At 34.8% G+C, this 22,256-nt stretch overlaps 1 protein-coding gene across 1 annotated transcript in view; it reads right to left on the reverse strand.

The window, feature by feature from the left end:
- Positions 1 to 22,256, reverse strand: part of chn1 (chimerin 1) — a 69,294-nt gene that overhangs the window by 39,514 nt on the left and 7,524 nt on the right. Inside the window, exons 4-6 of the mRNA XM_058786582.1 lie at positions 12,918 to 12,949; positions 12,664 to 12,777; positions 2,049 to 2,337 (exon numbers count right to left, since the gene is read on the reverse strand). Of these exons, the coding sequence (XP_058642565.1) occupies positions 2,049 to 2,337; positions 12,664 to 12,777; positions 12,918 to 12,949 (435 nt within the window). The remainder of the gene's footprint in view (positions 1 to 2,048; positions 2,338 to 12,663; positions 12,778 to 12,917; positions 12,950 to 22,256) is intronic.

Below are 22,256 nucleotides of genomic sequence, written 5' to 3' on the forward strand. Positions count from 1 at the left end.
GGACAACAGTGAAAATGGCAGATCATGGAAATAAATGTTATGTTCCAGGCTGTGCAGGGGATGTGAAGTGCAGGGATGGGTTGGTGTCTGTATTCAGAAAGACACGGAAAGCAAATAACGTGTTCTAATAAAATAACGCGAGCCACTAAAGGGACATGGTTAGCTCCTTGCTAGCGGTAGCCTGTTACATTGCAGTACATAAGATTTCACTTACCACATAAACAGAGTAAGGAGAGATGACTGAGGATGATGGCGAATGATTTACAGATCCTGAGCACCACTGACAAGCATCTGATCTTGTAAAATGTGTGGCAAGTACTGTCGCTCCATAGTATAAGCAGTTAGTGTGATCGCGAATCTCGAAAACAAAAGTGAAAGTAAAAAGTGATCGTGCATTTGAAAGCAGTTTCAGTGCTCACATATTAATAGCGGCTCCTTGATGCCCGCATTTTATATACAGTATAATTACCCGACGATATAACCGTGAGAGAAAGAATTGAAATATACAGTATATTTTCCTCCCTGTGTTTCCTTCCTGCTGTGTGAGCTAGCACTGTGAAACAGCCAATCAGAGCAGAGCTCAACATTATTATTCATGACCCTTCCAAATAAGCCAATAACAGACCATTTCATTCTAGGCAGAAATCCTAGAGTTGTAAATGCACATGTAAAACCGTTTCTGGAGAATTTGTGCCCTTACCTAAGCCACATACCTTCTATGTAGATATCAGAGAACAATTTAAAATATTGTATCAATGCATTCTATGGTACTTTTAAATATTAAAAGCAACATGAAGTAAAATCCTCTAAATATTAACAGCATTATGCATTTGAATTACATAGGTTTTGATTTTGAAGCAACTGAAAGTAGTGACACTCTTAACCTAATTTTTTTATTATTTATTTTATTATTATTATTATAATTTTTTTTTACACACAATTCATTTAGATGGCTCATTTCTAACAGGTATAAAAATATTCACCAGTTAACCCAGAAGGCCCTGCACATACATTTTTTTTTATAGAGAAATAGGTATTTACTTGCATTTAAAAAGCTATATCTGAAGCTTTACTATACTATGATCTATTATATTGTATAGTATAGTATGCACCCCATGGTTCAAAAGTTTGGGGTCTTTTAAAGTTTTTGAAAAGTCTTTTATGCTCACCAAGCCTGCATTAATTTAATCAAAAATATAGTAAAAATACTTATACATAATTGTAACATTGTGAAATATTACAATTTAAATTAACCTTTTTCCATTTTCAAACACTTTTAAATGTAATTTATTTCTGTGATGTAAAGCTGGATTTTTGGCATCATAACTCCAGTCTTCAGTGTCACATGATCCTTCAGAAATCATTTGAATATATTTATTTGCTGCTCAAGAAACATTTCTTATTATCATCGATGTTAAAAACAGTTCTGCTGCTTCATATTTTGTGAAAATCATGATAGATTTTTTGAAAGTTCAAAAGAACAGTATCTATTACAAATAAAAATCTTTTGTAACAATGTAAGTCTTACACTAACCACTTAAATAGCTTGTATATGTATTTAACTACTATTTATTAGTCACAGTCACCGATAGTTGACTATTGTTTCAAATGGGTAGCTTGACTATATAGTATGCGGTCATTTAGCATAATGGTGCCAATGAGGAACACATCTCAAGCTTTCAGGCCATAGAGTTAAAAAAAATAAATCAGAGCACCACCAGAAACCACAAGAAAACAGGCGATAAACAGCCAGTTTATCTGGAGAAAAAAAATGAAAAATACCATTTTGCCAAAGCTCACATCATCCTGAAAACAACAAACAAACAAACTAAGAATTAAATTGGGAGACAGTGCGGTGCACAAGACCATGATGGCAATGAGGGATAATTTCCATAGTAGAAGTCATATTCATAAACGCTGTAACTGAACTCTTCACCCCTGTCACACATATGGCTGAAGCAGAGGTCATCTGAGAGCAAAACTCAAGAAATCTCATGACAAGACAAACACACAGAGGCATGCTGGGTAACTGCATTGCAGTATCTCACCCTCTCCTCCAGGCCGGTCTCCTCTCCGGCGGCGTCCTTCCCGTCGGGTATGTCTTTGCAGACGGGCAGGGCTTTCTTCAGCGCCGGCTCGCGGTTCAGGGTGGTGTAGCCCACGTGCTCGTAGATGGGGTTGATGGTCATCTTGGATATGTATTCTGCGGCTTTGGTCTCGATGTACAGCGTGATCAGGCCGTCCGTTACCAGGTCGTGGATGGACTCAAAGCGCTTCTCTCCCACAAAATGCTTCCCATCGTAAAACAGACGGAAGTTTCGGGTCTGATTCCCAAAGCTGAGAGAGAGAAAGAGAAATTGAGTGTGTGTTGGACTCGAGTGCTGTAACACACAGCTGTGAGACGATCCACAGAGAAATGAGACATGGACACACACACACACACACACACACTCTCTGAACATCTCTGGACGTATCAACTTCCTGCACTTTGGTTTGTAGTAGTAATGAACCTGGAGAGTAATGAGCTCATATGTTGATCAATATGAAGACCTGATACTCTGATTCCCCCCAACCCCCACACACAGAGTTCATAGCCCAGTTTACACACACATTTAAACATCTTTTCTACATGGTTATCACTGTATTTTAACCTTTTGACCTATTTTAAGTTTATCTTGGCTTTTGCACAAATGATATTTAATATCCACTGTTCAATATTAATTGCTCTTCCACCCAACAGGCTGATTTTGAAATATCTGTTTGTACACGATCTGTGTTATTATTGGCCAGTATTTGAACATCAGTTTAGTTTACAGTCAATCATCGGGATGAACCAAATGCAGTGTGGTTTGACTGATTACTATGTCCCATGCAAACCAGACCATCTTCAATGATGATCATTTAAGGTATAATACAAAAGAAAAAAAAAAAAACTCATTCTACCTCATAGGTCACTTTCCCACTGTTTTTGACCCAATATAACTATATAATAATATTATGTTTATTGTGATTTTTACTAAATAAAACTATTAAAGAAATAAGAAATATATTGCAATAGCACTGTTATAAAAATAAAATATTTACATCGGCATTTCTTCATTTTCAAAGTTAAAAATCAAGCTTTTAGATATCCAAATAAGATTGGCTAATTGTGATAGTCATGTCATAAAGTCTGCGATAAGCGATTTTTAATTAAATAAATATAGTGAAGCGCGGCCCTGTGTTCATTTAGACGTGCACAGCTCATGAGACAGCATTTTACAGTATCTCAGAGCAGCTTTGTTAACAGTAGATGAACGAAGCTGCTCTGAGATACTGTAAAACGCTGTAAAAGCTGCAGGCCTGTAAATAAACACAGTGACACACTTCACATTGAAAAAAAAACATATCTGGCTAGCAAACCAAATTAAATGCTTGAAATTAAGATATAAATATATGTATTGTAATTTTACTGTATATTATAAAATAAAATAATTTAATTTTTTTTAATAATAGTACAATTGCAAAATATTTCTTATTTGTTTTATTTTGTAATTAATAAATCACAAAAAAATAACAGTTTTATTTACTGAGTGGGTCAAGTACTGTGAGAATGTGGCCTGTGGAAACTCAAGTGGAATTACTTTTTTTTTAAATTCACTTTATATTTACTTAAATTTGAGTTGGGTCTTGTAAGAAGTACAGCACACACAATTTAATTGTAATTTTTTTTTCCCTCAAATCATTCACCTGTAAAAGGGTATTTGACACTCAAAAAACTGATTAAAAAGAAATTCAGCTTTTTACATTTTGTTTTATTTCCTATGCAGATGCATTTCTCAAAATTCATAATCCAAATACAGCTATTCAAGTCATCTGCTGAAAATTCCTATATTTTTTTCATTCTGTAATATATAGCAGGAAAACCTAAATATCACAATGTTGCTTTTTTCCAATATTGCGCAGCCCCAGTAGTCGTGTAAACTGAATTTTCATATCAGGGGATAGGTGAATTCAAACTGTCACTGAGATGAGAATGTTGATACTGAAATCTTTCTACTAGAGACCTCATTGTGTATGGAGGACCAAACCTGCCATATTTAGAAATAAATAAATAAATAAATAAATAAATAAATAAATAAATAAATAAATAAATGTACAAAGAAATGTAAAAAAGCAAAAATAAATGATTATTTATAATTTTCTTTCCTTATGTATTTTTTCATTTTTTTCCACATTTATTTATTCATTTATTTATTTCCACTTTTATTTATTTTCACATTTATATATTTATTTACGTATTTATTTATTTATTTCCACATTTATATATTTCCACATTTATTTATTTATACATTTCTTTGTCCGTAGGGTAATGAGGAGGCGTGTTTCGTCAGGAAAAGCAATCGAGCCAGAGTAGTCGAGGGTAAGCTTGAGGCCACAGTGACACCTTGTGGTGCCCAAACGAAGTACAAGAAGTGTAGCCTATATGGCGCCTGTTGATAGTGTGGGATGAATGACTTAGATGGGCGATATGACCAAAATCTTATATCACCGTTATTATTTCAGTTTCACGGGGGTTCTTTCGGCTGGGAAGCCTGCTATCTGTGATCGCGTGCATTTGCTGAAGCTCGCGGCATGCAGTCGCTCTCTTATGCGCTGTTTTTAGGTTTCACTTTCAAAGCATACAAGGCATGTTTCCAATATTCGGAATAGAAGGAGGTTACTGTAGAAGACTGGTCGCCTCGCGCCTCTTCCCGTGTGGACAGTCACCGCATCAACTGATTATAATGGGTTCTCTTGGTGTAGACACGGCTTTAGATACGGATTAATCACACGTTTTAGGCTGGAAATATCCAGAATTGGGTCAAACAAGAGGTGTCCATGGGAGCAGACTAGTGAAACACACACCACATGCATTGAACATACAAGCATCATGCTCATCCAAACAGCGCCTGTCGTGTGCCCTCAGCTTTTTGAGCTAACTGCAGTTTTTTAATGTAACCAAAAACCAAAAACAACATTGACAGCATCAGAAACAAACCTGTAAACTGATGTCTAGGGGCATTTAAAAAAAATATATATATATATATATATAAATCCAATCAGTGTCAACAAAAGCCAGAGACATCATTACTGAATGCATTTACACTGCAATAAGCCTACAAATGCATAAAATGTTATGAAATTAATGTTTTAAAGTTTAAAGGCAGAAATATGTCAATATGTCAATCTATTAAATGATACGTTTAATATGAAACTAAAACAGACACTAGGTGGGGCCAAGTCACTGTTTTAACAGTGAGTTCAATCCATTCAGCTGATTCCTTCAAATTACGCTGATTACGAAAACACCACTACTTGTTGCCGCGGTTCAGCTGTGGATTTGTTTCTGTGATCATTATATGTAGGCCTAAGATCACATGATTTTTAAAGAAATAAAACATATTTTCATGATAAAATGATCAAAAGATGGCAGGTAGGGTAGGGGACATGTTCGTGAACACGACTTCTTATGTTGAGAGAACATTTCGTGGCCATGCGTTTAATGCACGAACCTGCGTGACCATGGCAACCTTGTATATTCAGACATTAATATTATGAATAAATTAATAAAATGTTTTGAATTTAATAAAGCGAAGAATTAAGAAAATATTATATTAACCTAACTGTATTAGTGCGTGATATGTTGCAGATATATAGGTTACAGTCCACGGACAACATTTATGAACCTTGTTATAATCAATACACTTTTTATTAATTTATTCATAATATTAATGTCTGAATATACAAGGTTGCCATGGTCACGCAGGTTCGTGCATTAAACGCATGGCCACGAGAAATGTTCTCTCAACATAAGAAGTCGTGTTCGCCGAACATGTCCCCTACCCTACCTGCCATCTTTTTGATCATTTTATCATGAAAATATGTTTTATTTCTTTAAAAAAAACATGTGATCTTAGGCCTACATATAATGATCACAGAAACAAATCCACAGCTGAACCGCGGCAACAAGTAGTGGTGTTTTCGTAATCAGCGTAATTTGAAGGAATCAGCTGAATGGATTGAACTCACTCGTTAAAACAGTGACTTGGCCCCACCTAGTGTCTGTTTTAGTTTCATATTAAACGTATCATTTAATAGATTGACATATTGACATATTTCTGCCTTTAAACTTTAAAACATTAATTTCATAACATTTTATGCATTTGTAGGCTTATTGCAGTGTAAATGCATTCAGTAATGATGTCTCTGGCTTTTGTTGACACTGATTGGATTTATATATATATATATATATATATATATTTTTTTAAATGCCCCTAGACATCAGTTTACAGGTTTGTTTCTGATGCTGTCAATGTTGTTTTTGGTTTTTGGTTACATTAAAAAACTGCAGTTAGCTCAAAAAGCTGAGGGCACACGACAGGCGCTGTTTGGATGAGCATGATGCTTGTATGTTCAATGCATGTGGTGTGTGTTTCACTAGCTCCGTTCCCATGGACACCTCTTGTTTGACCCAATTCTGGATATTTCCAGCCTAAAACGTGTGATTAATCCGTATCTAAAGCCGTGTCTACACCAAGAGAACCCATTATAATCAGTTGATGCGGTGACTGTCCACACGGGAAGAGGCGCGAGGCGACCAGTCTTCTACAGTAACCTCCTTCTATTCCGAATATTGGAAACATGCCTTGTATGCTTTGAAAGTGAAACCTAAAAAAACAGCGCGCATAAGAGAGCGACTGCATGCTTTCGCGAGCTTCAGCAAATGCACGCGATCACAGATAGCAGGCTTCCCAGCCGAAAGAACCCCCCGCGTGAAACTGAAATAATAACGGTGATATAAGATTTTGGTCATATCGCCCATCTAAGTCATTCATCCCACACTATCAACAGGCGCGTCATATAGGCTACACTTCTTGTACTTCGTTTGGGCACCACAAGGTGTCACTGTGGCCTCAAGCTTACCCCTCGACTACTCTGGCTCGATTGCTTTTCCTGACGAAACACGCCTCCTCATTACCCTACGGACAAAGAAATGTATAAATAAATAAATGTGGAAATATATAAATGTGGAAATAAATAAATAAATACGTAAATAAATATATAAATGTGAAAATAAATAAAAGTGGAAATAAATAAATGTATAAATAAATGTGGAAAAAAAATGAAAAAATACATAAGGAAAGAAAATTATAAATAATCATTTATTTTTGCTTTTTTACATTTCTTTGTACATTTATTTATTTATTTCTAAATATGACAGGTTTGGTCCTCCATAATTGTGGAGGACCAAGTTGCTGAATGCCGAATAGCTGTTGATGTGTAGATGTGGGCAGTCATATATTAATATTTAACATCGTGACCATGTTAATTTTTAAATGAAATTACCAACAGTAATTTATCCAAACTACTCACTTTCTCCTTCACTGTTTGAATTGAAAATATGTAAATTTATAGTCAGAGATTCATAATATAATTCATAATTGTGAATGTAAACAGAGTGGAGGCATTTATAAAGCAGTTTTAGCATACATAAAACAAAGAATGAATGTGCATATAGTGCATATAGTGACAATATTTGTATTTTCCTTTTAGTTTAAATATTTGTATCAAACAGTATTAGAAAACAGCGGTTTGATCCCTGAATCTCTAGGACAATCTATTATAACCTGATCAGAGATAGTAATGCTGTTATGAGCCACTGGAAATCATAGGACAGCTGAGGTTTTATAATGCATGTGCTTCCTGTTGGAGTTTGATTATGATCCCACAGAGACTCACACACACACAAACCTAGACTTACACACGAGCACACCCAAAATCAGATGCAGATGGATCTGCAAACACTTACAGATGCACACAAATAGGAGTTCATATCAGAAGCAGCACACACACACACACATGCACAAAGGCTAATGTCATTAAAGCCTGATGGCAATAGAGTTCTTTGATGTTAAAGCTTTTGCGCACAGTACACAACAGATGCTTTCTCTGGGGAACCACATGCCTGAGGATGAGCACAAGAGAGCGGCTGAGAAACACACACACACACACACACACACACACACAGAGAGAGAGAGAGAGAGAAAATTTGGACTAGAAAGACAGCACGTGCAGTGTGTAGCAGTGTGTGGTCAACCGTCTGCTCAAACGAGCAGATTAAAAGGGATTATCTCGAGACTTTTTGTTTCTCTGACACACACACACACACACACACACGGACCTCAACACAAGTCCTCTAACATAGCTTTTAGAGCACAATTTTTACATGAGCACACTTCGATTCATTGTTTTTGAAAGAAGTCTCTTATGCTCAATATAAGGTTGCATTTATATTATGTGTTTGAAAAAAAAACAAAAACTAGTACTGTTAAATATTACAATTTTCTATTTGAATATATTGTAAAATGTAACTTGATCCTGTGATCAAAGCTGTATTTTCAGCATCATTACTCTAGTCTTCAGTGTCACATGATCCTTCAGAAATCATTCTAAAATGCTAATTTGATGCTCAAGAAACATTTCTTATTATCAATGTTGAAACCATTGCTGCTAAATATTTTTGGGGAAGCTGCAATCAAAACAGAAGTGTTTGTTTGAAATATAAATATTTTGTAATATTATAAATGTCCTTACTGTCAATTTATAACATTTTCTGTGTATAGCCTACATTTACACGTCAACACACTGCCAGTTTTTTGCCAGTCACAGTGTGCAGAGTTTAACCAATCATAACAAAGGCTGTTTATACGGAGTATTCATGAAACAAAAGTAAAATCAGCTTATTTAATTCTAGGGGTCAGTGAGAGGTTGAAACGTGACATTGTCCTACACCTGAAAAAAGTAAACACAAAAAACGAAAGAAAGAAATTATATAAAACTTGATTTTAAATGTAAGAAACCTTGACTAAAATAATGGCCTTTTTAAAACCCTAGTGATGAATAGCAAAAACCAGCCAAAGTAAACACACATCATGTTAATCCGATTAGGAGACATTAGTCTCTTCAAGGACAGACTTCATTCCATACGCAAAATAATGCTGGACGGATTTCTCAAACCCGTATGCCCTTCAGAAAACATCCACTGTGCTGCTCCACATCCAAACAAATCTCTGCTAATACACGTCAGAAGTGATCACACATCAGCTAAACACACAGGGGTCAAGACGAGGCCAAGATACGGCAGAGAGACTGGAGAAAGTGTAGAGATCTAGGTCACAGACGGATGGGATACTAACACAAGGTTTTGATCATGAGAGGTTACAGGAGCAAATGTTATAGACACACATGCTGAGGTAGAATAGAAGAGAGCTGCGAGGTTAGTTTTGCACAGATGGTTTCTGGGTGTTCCTCAGAAATGAATCTGACAACATTAGCAACCAGTCAGCAAAACCCCTAATAATCTCAATTGCAGCATAGAACACCTTTATAGAGGTATTTACTATGGGTGTAAATCAGATGGTTCGTCAATATCGATTCTCATACCCAGCGATACGATATTTGCTGATACCTCAAAAAATTCTACGATATTATTACGATTCGATACAGGAGTATATCGATCGATATTTCGATGTTATGATATTATATACCTATTTTAAACAACCATCTAGCCTACAGTTTTATTAACTCACAAATGCAACCAAAATATATAACATGAACATTTATATGAAATTTTCACATCCTGTACCTCAGTTGGGATATTCACAACAACAACAACAACAAAAAAAAAAAAAAAAAAAACAGGCATATAAACTTTTTTTTTTTTGTTTATGGTAATAAACAAAATAAACAATTGGAAAAACAATTCTGGCTACTACTATGGGCTCAGTGCTAAAAACCTTTTCTACAGATAACCAAATTACAAGCAATAGCAGAATGTCAATAAACAGTGCTTTTCAGGTTTTTCAGATCAGGCTAAAATAAATTTTCAGGTACGCTACAGAAATGTAAAATAACTGCATAGTCTTCACTGTATAAATAAAATATAGATTAATCATTTTTGATGTTACAAAGGTTATTTAGTCAGGAGCAGTCAGTACTTGTATTTTTCTTTGACAGAATTAGATTTATTATTAGTTTGCTTTCACTTTAAGAACGAAAGCACGGATTTAATACACTGATACACATGCATTTTCTTTCTCAGCTGTTTACGTTAAGACATCTGCCTGTTTACTATGATATTCGCCAAAATTGATGTAATTTTGTCTGTATTTATTCATCCATGCACAAAAAAGCGGAAGAGAGCTCAATTTAGTATCCGCACGGTGTAGACGCGGCAGTCTGTGTGCACAGAAAACTTCTCACACAGCGCTTGACTCTTCCGCAAACAATCCTGAGCATCTTTTATGCTCGCCTTGTGCCTTAATATATACAATGAATGTGTTACTTAATATATATAATAAGTACTAAGACTTTTCTTAAAATTCTGGAAATTCGTTAATTCTTAGAGAAAACATTGGGAAAATTGGGACTTTAAATTAGCTAGACAGAACCTTCAAGTTCTCCTGTTTATAATGATATATGGTACTTGATGCCGACTGCTAGAATTGGTCTGAAAAAACAAAGAAAAGTACAGGCGTGTCAGGTGCCCCCAAAATGTTCTAGGTCTTTAAAAGGTTAACCCATCATTTTTTAGTGTGTAACATGTTGTAGCATGCTGCTTGCATGTTTTAGCACAATGTTAACATGTACTAGCATGGTAACACATTGCTAACATGAGTTAACTTGTTGCTAGCATATCTGGCAATTAACACATTGACAGCATGTTTTAACACATTGCTGACATGATTTAACATGCTGTTAGGATATTTCTAGAATTTTGTAAAGTGTTCCCTGCTAAAATTAAAATAAAAAAAATAGAAGGTTTTAGCTGGTCTTCCAGCCTGGTCATGGATGGTTTCCAGGCTGGTTTTAAAGGGGTTTTGACCACTTCTTTAGCTGGTGAGTCTGGAAGACCAGCTAAAACCAGCTACTTCCAGCTTAGGCTGGTTTTAGCTGGGGGGGTGTTCAGCAGGGTTAATAATATTTTGTTATAGCTTGTAATTTTTACAAACTGTTACAACAAAATCTTGATGTGTCTGATTTAGGTAATTTCAGACCAATTTCTAATCTCCCTTTCATTTAAAAATGTTTGGTTGTATTAACTCTTTGCTGGAATCTAATTCACTATATGATACTTTTCAGTCAGGATTCATAAAACTTTACAGTACCAAATCTGCTCTATTGAAAGTAACTAATGACATTTTTGCTGGCTACAGATAATGGGAGTGCTGTTGCTCTGGTCCTTTTAGATCTCAGTTCAGCTTTCGATATGGTTGATCATACAATTCTTATTTCCTGACTGGAAAATCTTGTAGGCATTCAGGGCACCGTTCTAAATTGGTTTCAGTCCTTTTTAACTAACAGGAAGTTTTCTGTATGCATTGTAAAACACACTTCCTCAGCAGCACATTTCTCCTGTGGTGTTCTGCAGGGATCTATTCTAGCTCCAACATTGTTCTCTTAATACCTGCTTGCCATTGGGTTCCATCTTTTTAAAATATGGGAGTATCTTTTCACTTATACGCTGATGACACCCAATTGTACCTGCGCTTTAAACATAATGATTCTAGCTCCATAGAGGTCCTGCTAGTGTGTTTACAGGAAGTGAAATTGTGGCTTACACTCAATTTTCTGGCCTTAAATGAGAATAAAACTGAAGTATTACTGTTTGGTCCAAGTGATTTTTACGACTTAGGATATCTTGACCCTGGCGACTTAAGTTCTTATGTCTCCCCATGTGTGAAAAATCTAGGTGTGTTGTTTGATTCAGGTCTCAAGTTCGATAAACAGATTAATTCTGTTGTTAAGTCATGTTTTTATCATTTACGACGTCTCGCAAAAGTTAAATCTTTTCTTTAAAGAACTTTGAAATAGTCATCCATGCATTTATTACTTCATGCCTTGACTACTGCAATTCACTCTATTATGGAGCAAACCAATCATCGATTGGACGCCTTCGAATGGTTCAAAATGCTGCAGCCAGGCTGCTGACTGGTAGTCGTAAATTCGATCGCATATCTCGCATTTGAACTTCTCTGCACTGGCTACCAGTCAAACTGAGAATAGAATTTAAAATTGTAGTTTTTGTTTTTAAAGCATTACACGGCCTAGCTCCCACTTATTTATCTGATCTTTTACATTGTCATAATCCGTCCAGGGCACTTAGATTCGGCAACCTTGGAGTGCTTTCTGTTCGTAGATCGAGGTTAAAGCATCGTGGAGACCGTGCTTTCGCGATAGCGGGCCCTAAACTCTGGAATAGCCTGCCGGTATCGATCTGAATGGTGTCATCACTCTCCTCTTTTAAATCAAAACTTAAAACACATCTTCTTAATGTGGGTCTTTAATGCATTATTCTAATTTTATGTATGTTGTTTTATAGATTGTTATAGATTTTGTTTGTTATTTCATGTTTTAACATGTCTCTATCATGTTCCTAGCAAGGTTTAACAAACTGCAATCATGCTTTAACACATTGTTAACATGCTGTTAATATTACCATGTTTGCTTAAATGTTTTAGCATGTTGCTATTATCTTTCTGTAAGCTGAAGTAGTTACAAAAGATAAAGCACACCGAGTCAGAACATCCTGAAGAAGAGGAGTCTGCACAGGTCAGAGGTCAAAGGTGAAGGTTCATGTACCGTAGTGCTAATGTGTATGTGCCCGGCTGTCTCTGGCTCTCTCGGATCAGATAACTTCCCTCAGCCACACTGAGCAGTTGGTCGGCTTCCTCTCTGGAGATCATCCCATGATACCTTCACAGGAAACCAAATCAGAGAGAGAATATTAATAAGAACGCATTAGGTCTGAATCCTGAAACACTGGGGATTCATGTCAGTCCACACCACACCCGTAGAATCTGAACTGGGTCTGTAATGAGTGCAATGAAACTCACTCTCGTCCATAGTACTTCGGCCGGTTCTCCACCTGCAAACACGAGAGAGGTCATTACTGATTAAAAAGTTATGCAATAAAATACTTCATTATTGTTCAGGAACACACAGAGTATTACTGGAGAACATCATTGTCCACAGCACTATGAGAGATTTTATTAAGAGACTAAACTGAGGTAAAGTAACAGTATAATAATTAAAGGATAAAAATAGTAAGGCAGTCACCATCACACATTAATACACATAAACAAATTGAATGTTGACTGGGGAATTATTCCAGCACAAAGTAATGGAGTGTTTCATGAGGGAAGTGAAACTAATCAAAGCTAAGTGGATTATCATGGACAAACTGCAAAATATAGGGCAATGTAGGGAAGACGCCCCTCTTAGGAGCAGTGTGCATTTACTGATAACTGAACATATTTAGAGAGTTAAGCAGGATCAACAATAAATAATAAATGGAAATATATGTATAGGCTAATTTTGCTGTAGTACTTTGAAAACCATAAGAAAGTCTTCTGACCCTGACAAAAGCCCTCGGGGGGTCAACTCATCCCAGCTGCTTCGGCAGAATATGTAAAATACATCTGATATCATTTTTAATAATTTATGTCTATGGAAAAGGTTCCATGAATGTAAAAGACTAATCCAATATTCTATGTAAAATTATGCATTTTGACAGTTTAATTGAATAATTGAATAAAGCACGGGCAAATCAAACAATGAAACTCCAGTCAAAAATTAAACTTATTCTATGAATTATATATAGACCTTTATTTGTATTTAATGGGAAGTCCTAATAGCAATAGACTATGAATTCTGCTCAAATGGCCCGTGGGTTAATAAGGAAGATCTTCAAATTGTGTGTACAATTCATGAAATTATTTCTAAATGATACAATTATTATTAAATCAAATAATAAAAATGCCACCAACAACATGCTACTGGAGACCTTCTGATCCAGTTCTCAGGGTGACAGAGTTGATCTGACAAATCTACATGAATTACTGCATCTACAAATCCCTCATTAACAAACAGATATAAACATTTTATGCAACAAAACAAAAATCTTACAGAATGCCAACACTGGCCAAACAATAACATATTCCAGAGAGCCTTGCTACTAATCTGGATTTTATTAAGATTAATGTAGCATTAAAGAAATTAAAATATAAGATTTATTTATTTTTAATCGATATGAATTCTTTTTTTAATCACATACAGTACATGTATTTATTTTGAATTTTTTGTTAATTACTGTGAAATCTTCCAGGATACACTGATTTACTCGTGCTCGTAAAAACAAGACATTTCATGTAATTTTATAATAAAAAAATACTGTTAAATGCACAGTTTTGGATGTGAAAAGGAACAACTCGTCTTACAATTTACAGTGAGAAAAAAAAACAAACAAACTGACATTCCCAGAATTCTTTATTGCATTATTTTAGTGTTATGTGTGTTACCATGATAGTGTTGACTAGTATTTGTGTGAATGACAGTGTGTGCTGTTTATATATTAGTATATTCCTCCTCATTTTGTGAAGCTGCTTTTGATGAACTCAAATTCATCATGTGCCTTTCTCTTAACCATCTCTGTTTTTATGGTTATCAGTATGCTATAAAGGTAAAAACTGATTTTAGTAATTTGGTATATTAACATTACATCTGATAATGTTTTTTTTTTTTTTTTTACTGAAAAATTTGTAGATTTTTTGTGGCATTTTATTTGTCCTAAGCTTTTCAATACATACAGCAAAAAATAAATAAATTGACATTATAAATCACAGTGTAAAGACTAAATAACAACAACACCACATGAATACATTTTCCATTATTGTTCGTTGGTGACATTTAACCCTTGATCCGACAATCAGCAGCGTAAAGCCAACACTCAAATAAATTACCATAACAAACCCCACAACACCCTCCTGAATGATTAACCTTGAGCTTACAGAGAATCCAGCAGCACTGAATTCACAACGCACCCTTATCCTCCTCTCCCTTCCCCCATACAGGCTCTGTTTCTCCCACATTCATCTCTTACAGAAAATACAACCGCAGGGTAATGGAACAGTGGTGTGTGTTTGAGTTTATGTGAGCAGGTTTACTATTATGGAAGCATATGTGTAGCTAAATTCAATATAAAATGTAATATGGCAATGCAATATGTAAAATGGCAATGTATTTTCCCATTCATATGTGCAACATTTAGTGAAAAATGAAAATGGAAACTCAATTACATTTAAATTTGCCATTTTCTACACTAGTTTTAATATGCAAATTAAAAACATATTTTAAAGTTTTATAAGTTGCAAAATGAAAATGAATTACCCAAATTGATTAAATATGTTTAACATGTCCAAGCAAAAACTGTAGCAAAATTATCATTTAAGCTGTTTTTCCTAAACGCATTTAGACTTAGGGGTAGGACACTTGGGATTGCATTTTCATTGTGATACCGAGTGATAATTGTAGCAAAATGCAATGAGAGTTTCAAAATGCATTCTGAGCCAAAGGTGCAGCAAAATGTTGATTTAAATGTATTTTATTTTTCTTAAATGCATTGACACTTACATATATGACATTTCAATTGCACTTTCATTAAATACTCGGCGATGAATATAGTTTAAGTCATTGTGGATTTGAAAATGCATTCCGAGTCGAGCACGCCCCCTAGCTGTCAATCATTACATCAAGATTGGCAACAGGATGCACGATAGGTCAATATTCACCGTTAACCAAATGCTTTTCACCTGCCTCAACATCTCTCACTGTTTACACTCGGATTGATGCACATAAGCAAACGGAGTGCTATTCTACACTTATTTACTACCTTACCTTATATTTTATTACTCTTATTTTTAATTCGTAAAATAGCGTGTGTTACGTGGCACCTGAACACTGAACAAGGGACGTGCAGAGAGTTCCTCAGGGGCAGGGGCTCAAATGTAAAAAAAAAAAAATAAAGGGCAATGTGAAAAAAATAAAATAAAAATATAGGTCAAAAGTTTGGATACATTACTATTTTATATTTTTGCAATACGTCACTTATGGTCATCAAGCCTGCATTTATTTGATCAAAATTTTAATATACATTTTAAGCAATGCTGATTTATTAGCAATGTTGGAAACCAGTTGGAAACCTTTTTTTCAGGATTCTTTGATGAATAAAAAGTTAAATAAGAACAGCATTTATTTAAAATATAACTTTTGTAACAATATACACTACCATTCAAAAGCTTGTGGTCAGTATTTTTTTATTTTATTTTTTTTTTAAGAAATTTGTTTTTATTCAGCAAAGATTTAATAGTAACAGTAATAGTAAAGATCAATATTGTTAGAAAACATCTCTATTTTGAATACATGCTGTTCTTTTTAACTTTTTATTTATCAATGAACCCCAAAAAACTATCACAGGTTCCAAAATAAATAAATACAATAAAAATAAAAAGCCAAAAATAAAGCAGCACAACTGTTTCCAACATTGATAATAAATCAGCATATTAGAATGATTTCTGAAGGACCATGCATTGAAGACTGGAGTAATGATGCTGAAAATTCAGCTTTGATCACAGAAATAAATTATAATTTTAAAGTATATTAAAATAGAAAAACATTCCTTTAAACTAATATTTCACAATATTACAGTTTTTTCTGTATTTTTGATCAAATAAATGCAGGCTTGATGAGCATAAGACAATTTCATAATGCTGCATAACTATCAAAAATGTTAATATAATAAAGTCCTTTCACATCACCATTTCACCAGCCAACACTTCACATAATAGGCCTGTAGGTGGCACTTGGGCTTCATTAACTAAAGAGTTTCATGAAATAGTAAACGGTGTAGGACATCATACATAAATATAAGTGAATTGGGGAGGTCGTGGTCTAATGGTTAGAGAGTCGGACTCGTAACCTAAAGGGTTAGGGTTAGGAATGTCCAGTGCTCTCTCCACCCTCAATACCACGACTGAGGTGCCAGCAAGGCACCGAACCCCCAACTGCTCCCCGGGCGCCGCAGCATAAATGGCTGCCCACTGCTCCGGGTGTGTGTTCACTGCTGTGTGTGTGCACTTTGGATGGGTTAAATGCAGAGCACAAATTCCGAGTATGGGTAACCATACTTGGCCTCATGTCACGTCACTTTCACTGAATTGAATAGCCTACTGATTACCATTATTGCTATTTTTATTTTATTTTTTCAAATCCCATGTCATTTTCTACCGATTTATGAATAAGAACGGAAAATGACCACTCCACATTATTGTCCAATGAAATTTGAACCAGATCATGATTGGTTGGTGTATTATACATGACAAACGGGCATTGATTAATTATGTAGCCTAATATTCTAAAATATATAATATATGGATTTTTAATGAAATCGACACAATAGCTTTGATTATTGATGAAAAAAAAAGTTAAAAATATTGTTTGATTTATTTTTTTCCTTCCATTCACTGAAAGAACCATATATGGCTTGAGAGCTAGGTTTCAGCACAGACTGTGGAATATCAGTCAGTCGAACAAAACGCGCGCAACCCATAGCAACGCCTCAGTCTGACAGATATGTAAAAATAAACAGGAATTTTCAGACTTTTGAGCGATTAGTTACCGTTTTGTACACATTGTCATGTTAATTATAATTCAAATGCATTTTGTTTTATTGACCACAATATCATTGATATTTGTCTGAGAAGGGCACTTTGAATAATTTTGAAAAAAGGGCAGGGTCTCGAGCCCCCAAAGCCCCTGCCCCTGAGGAACTCTGTGCACGTCCCTGTTCAGGTGCCACGGAACACGTGCTATTTTACAGATTAAAAATAAAAGAGTAATAAAACATAAGGTAAGGTAGTAAATAAGTGTAGAATAGCACTGTCTGTTTGCTTATGTGCATCAATCCGAGTGCAAACGGTGAGAGATGTTGAGGCAGGTGAAAAGCGTTTGGTTAACGGTGAATATTGACCTATCGTGCATCCTGTTGCCGCCTGACAGCTAGGGGGCGTGCTCGGCTCAGAATGCTTTTTCAAATCCACAATGACTTAAACTATATTCGCGGGCTATTTAATGAAAATGCAACTGAAACGTCATATATGTAAGTGTCAATGCATTTAAGAAACATAAAAGACATTTAAATCACCATTTTGCTGCACCTTTGGCTCAGAATGCATTTTGAAACTCTCACTGCATTTTGCTACAATTATCATGTGATATCATGATGAAAATGCAATCCCAAGTGTCCTACCCCTAAGTCTAAATGCATTTAGGAAAAACAGCATTTAAATGATCATTTTGCTACGGTTTTTGCTTGGAGATGTTAAACATATCTAATCAATTTGGGTAATACATTTTCATTTGAATTTTGCAACTTATAAAGCTTTAAAATATGTTTTTAATTTGCATATTAAAACTCGTGTAGAAAATGGCAAATTTAAATGATATTATTGAATTTTCATTTTGCACTAAATGTTGCACATATGAAAATGTAAATTTAAATACAGAAATACATTGCCATTTTACATATTGCATTGTTATTTTGCATATCACGTTTCAAATTGAATTTAGCTACACATATGCTTCCATATATATGGGGATTCTGACAAATATATTTGACAACTTTTGAAAAATCAAAAGTCCTGCACAATGGGAAATCCAGATTATCACAGCTACAAAAACAAGAAACATAAGACAGCTGAAATATATACATCCAGGAGGAATAAACCGACCGATGCAGCTTTAAAACGTAATGAAACACAACACCAGACAATGAGAAGTGTCAGTCAGTGAATGAATGACTGTTTCTGGGTAAATGGGATGTGGAATGGAATAACACTGTTTCCTGATGAGAATAAAAGCAGAAAGTGTTTTGTAAAGCAAGGTTGTGTGTTAATGTGTGTGTGAAGCGCACATGTGTGCGGGTTGTAGGTGAAATGACCGACAGGGTAATAAAACCAGCTAATGATGGGAATCAGCAACACTATAGAGCTAATCAATCACTGAAAGCCAGAGTTTAACAGTCAAAGGGCCTGTGTGTGTGTGTGTGTGTGTGTGTGTGTGTGTGTGTGTGTGTGTGTGTGTGTGTGTGCTGAGTGTGCACTATTTGCTGTATGAAAAATGAGAGCATCTAATTTCTGTCTGGGTTTCTCTATCAGCATCCTTAAATGCTAATATCAGCAATGACCAGGTGACATTGGAAAAACGAGCCAATTGTTTCACACATTTTCACCCAATTTCTCACCTCATTTATAAAATTAATTTCATTACATTTGTTCTCTCCTATTTTGGAAATCAGAAAAAACAAGATATAAAAATTGGCCCCATTAACTAGAATTAATGTTCCTGCTCTTAATGTGCACAATTCATCACTACTTGTTATTCTAAATAGACTTTTCTCGATTTTTTCAAAAAGAAGTACATTTACATTTGCAGTTATAGTTACAGTAAAGCTACTGCAGTTTTTTTATATACATATATAAAATTCGTAATCGGTGGAGGATTAAATAAACGTGTTGTCACATCACACACACCATTTAAAAGTTTGAAGTCTGTAATTTTTTTTTTTTAAAGAAGCCTTCTCTGCTCACCAAGACTGCACTTATTTGATTAGAATACAGTAAACACACTAATATTGTGAAATATTATAATGTAAAACAACGTTTTTCTATTGTAATACATTTTAAAATGTATCTGATTCCTGTGATGCCAAGCATCATTACTCCAGCTTTTAGTGTCACATGATCCTTCAGAAATCATATGCTGTTGCTGATAAATTAACATTTATTAATATCAGTGTTGAAAACAGTTATGCTGCTTCATATTTTTATGGAAACTGATACAGGATTTTTTTTTTTTCTCAGGATTCTTTGATTAATAGAATGTTCAAAAGAACAGCATTTATTTGAAATATAAATTTAGTGACTTTACTTTCAGTTTTCCAAATTATTGTAGGTCACTGAAAAATATTTAAAAAATAAAATAAAAACACTGTTTGGCATGAATTCAGTCAGACTAAAGGAGGTAAACACCAGTGATTGCACCTAGTCCTGCAGCTCCACTGAGTTTCAATCAAGTCTGATCAGTTTTTAGAACCAGCCTACAAGAGAAAGAAATCGTTATGACAGCTTTATTCAATATTTTTTTATTTTCTGTGTCATTCATGACTCCTCTGCTCATAAACAAGGCGTAGTGCATCCGGGTTCTACATCAGCAGCACCACATGCATGCATCTCTTGTGAACGCATGTCAAAACCTGACACGGAGAGGAAATTGTTGAATAAAGTTATTATTTTTGTTTTCTTTGTGCACAAAAAGTATTCAGAAAGCTCTACACGATTAATCGTTAAAAGATTGTGACCTCGATTTAAATACCCACACGATCTAATTTCTAAATAACAACAATTCGCCCATGTGTATTAAACCTTTGAAAAAAATCATACCGGAACATTCAAATCTTCATTCGTGCTGCCGCTGACACAGAGAGCAGACTGTTAACATGTTTGGACAAGAAACAGCTTCACTAACAGTCTTTTCAACTACACAGTTTTATTTCGGTCTGAAATTTTCGTCCAAATTTTTTGCACGTTAAAAAATAAATACGACCTCACGTTGAGTCAATCACGTTTACACACTGCCTCCGAAACTTTCGTCCGTCATAAAAAAATTCAGATCAGGTTCGATTTTCTGCGTTTCCGCATCCAAATCAAGCATTTTGATAGGAAAGGATGACGAATATGAAAAGAAAAAAAAACAGTGACACTGGATGAAATTTAAAGTTCAGATATAAACATTGATGTCTATGGTAGCGATCAAAATCGAGCAAGTCATCTACTTGAAAGTAGCTTCAAACAGCGTTTGTGTCGATTGCATCGTTTCACCACTAGGTGGCGACAAGTGACTGAAAAATGTATTTCTCATTGAATCATTCATTCGAGATTAATTCAAAAACGCTGATTCATCCAGTAATGAAACAAGTGAGGTATGAGTGAGTCATTGAATCATTCATTCAAACCAATTTTTCATAGTTTTAATACAAAAAAAAATGTATTAAATATATTATATTTTAAATACATAATATTTTATAGTAAAATGTTTAATAATTCATTTAAATTAATTAAACATTTAAATAGACTGCAGCAATTAATATTTTGCAACACATTAGTTTTAGTTCAGTTCAGAATCGTGGTAGAATCGTGAAAAAAAAAATCATGATTCTCAATTTATCCAAAATCGCACAACTCTATCGTGTTTATTAATGAAATTAATGTATTAACGTAATTAATGACAGAATTTTAATTTTTGGGTGGACTAACCCTTTAAGTTTATTGTTTTATTAATGGTTAGTGTGCATTTCATACCCAAGAAAAAATGGTCTAAAATCATCCACCATAAATGTCTTGACTGAATATCTAGGTTTGCACACATCGTGGTCCTCCTCTCACAGAGATGAAGCTCCTCAAAGAGAGAATTACATAAGACTCTCACACACGTCTTGAAGGTTGGGTTTTCCTTCACACATGAATACACATTCTTGGAAAATCAGAAGAAAACCCCTCATATCAAATCTAACTTCTATCATTTCAGGTGTGTGTTTGTTTGTGTGCAGCAGAAGACACACTGAGCTCTTGAAGCCAACACAATTTATTCACACACACAGCCAGAAGCTGCACCTCTCTACACCAGAGCTAAAATACAGCCTAAAACACAACATACCTTAAAACATGGTGAGTGCACTGAGGGCACAAAAAATAAAAAAATTTACCTTTTTTAAAACACTGACATTATACAGTGAACTGAGACTCTATAGAGATTTAAGTCACAAATTATTATTTTCAATATTGTCACTGGTAAATCATGCTAAATCCATGAAGCGTTAATGAGGATTAAGTTGAAGCTCACCGCAATATACAATTCAATTACAACAAGAAAGGACAAACTCAAGCTGCACTAATGAAATCTGATAAGGCGGTGAAATCAAAACCTTAATAATTTGGTCGCAGACTGAATGAAAGCAGCAGGACATCAGCATCTGTGAGAGGCAAGGATCATTTCTTTATCACTTACATGGAGGGTAGACTGAGGTTCAGATAAAAAAAAAAGGAAATTATCATCTGCTGTGAAATTAATATTATCTGTATTATCTGTGTGAATTAAGTTACTCCAGCTGATACTCAGTGTCAGAATAACAAAATAAACACTGTAAAATGTTCAGAACCTTTACATTAAAATTCTAAAGTTAAAACCTGATAAATTGTTAACTGTAACATACCACATATGGTGACAAACTGCAAATAGTTTAAAATTACATTATGTAAAATTCTACTGAACAACGAAACAAT

The sequence above is a fragment of the Onychostoma macrolepis genome, chromosome 09 (genome assembly GCF_012432095.1).
Source record: "Onychostoma macrolepis isolate SWU-2019 chromosome 09, ASM1243209v1, whole genome shotgun sequence".
NCBI classification, from domain to species: Eukaryota; Metazoa; Chordata; class Actinopteri; order Cypriniformes; family Cyprinidae; genus Onychostoma; species Onychostoma macrolepis.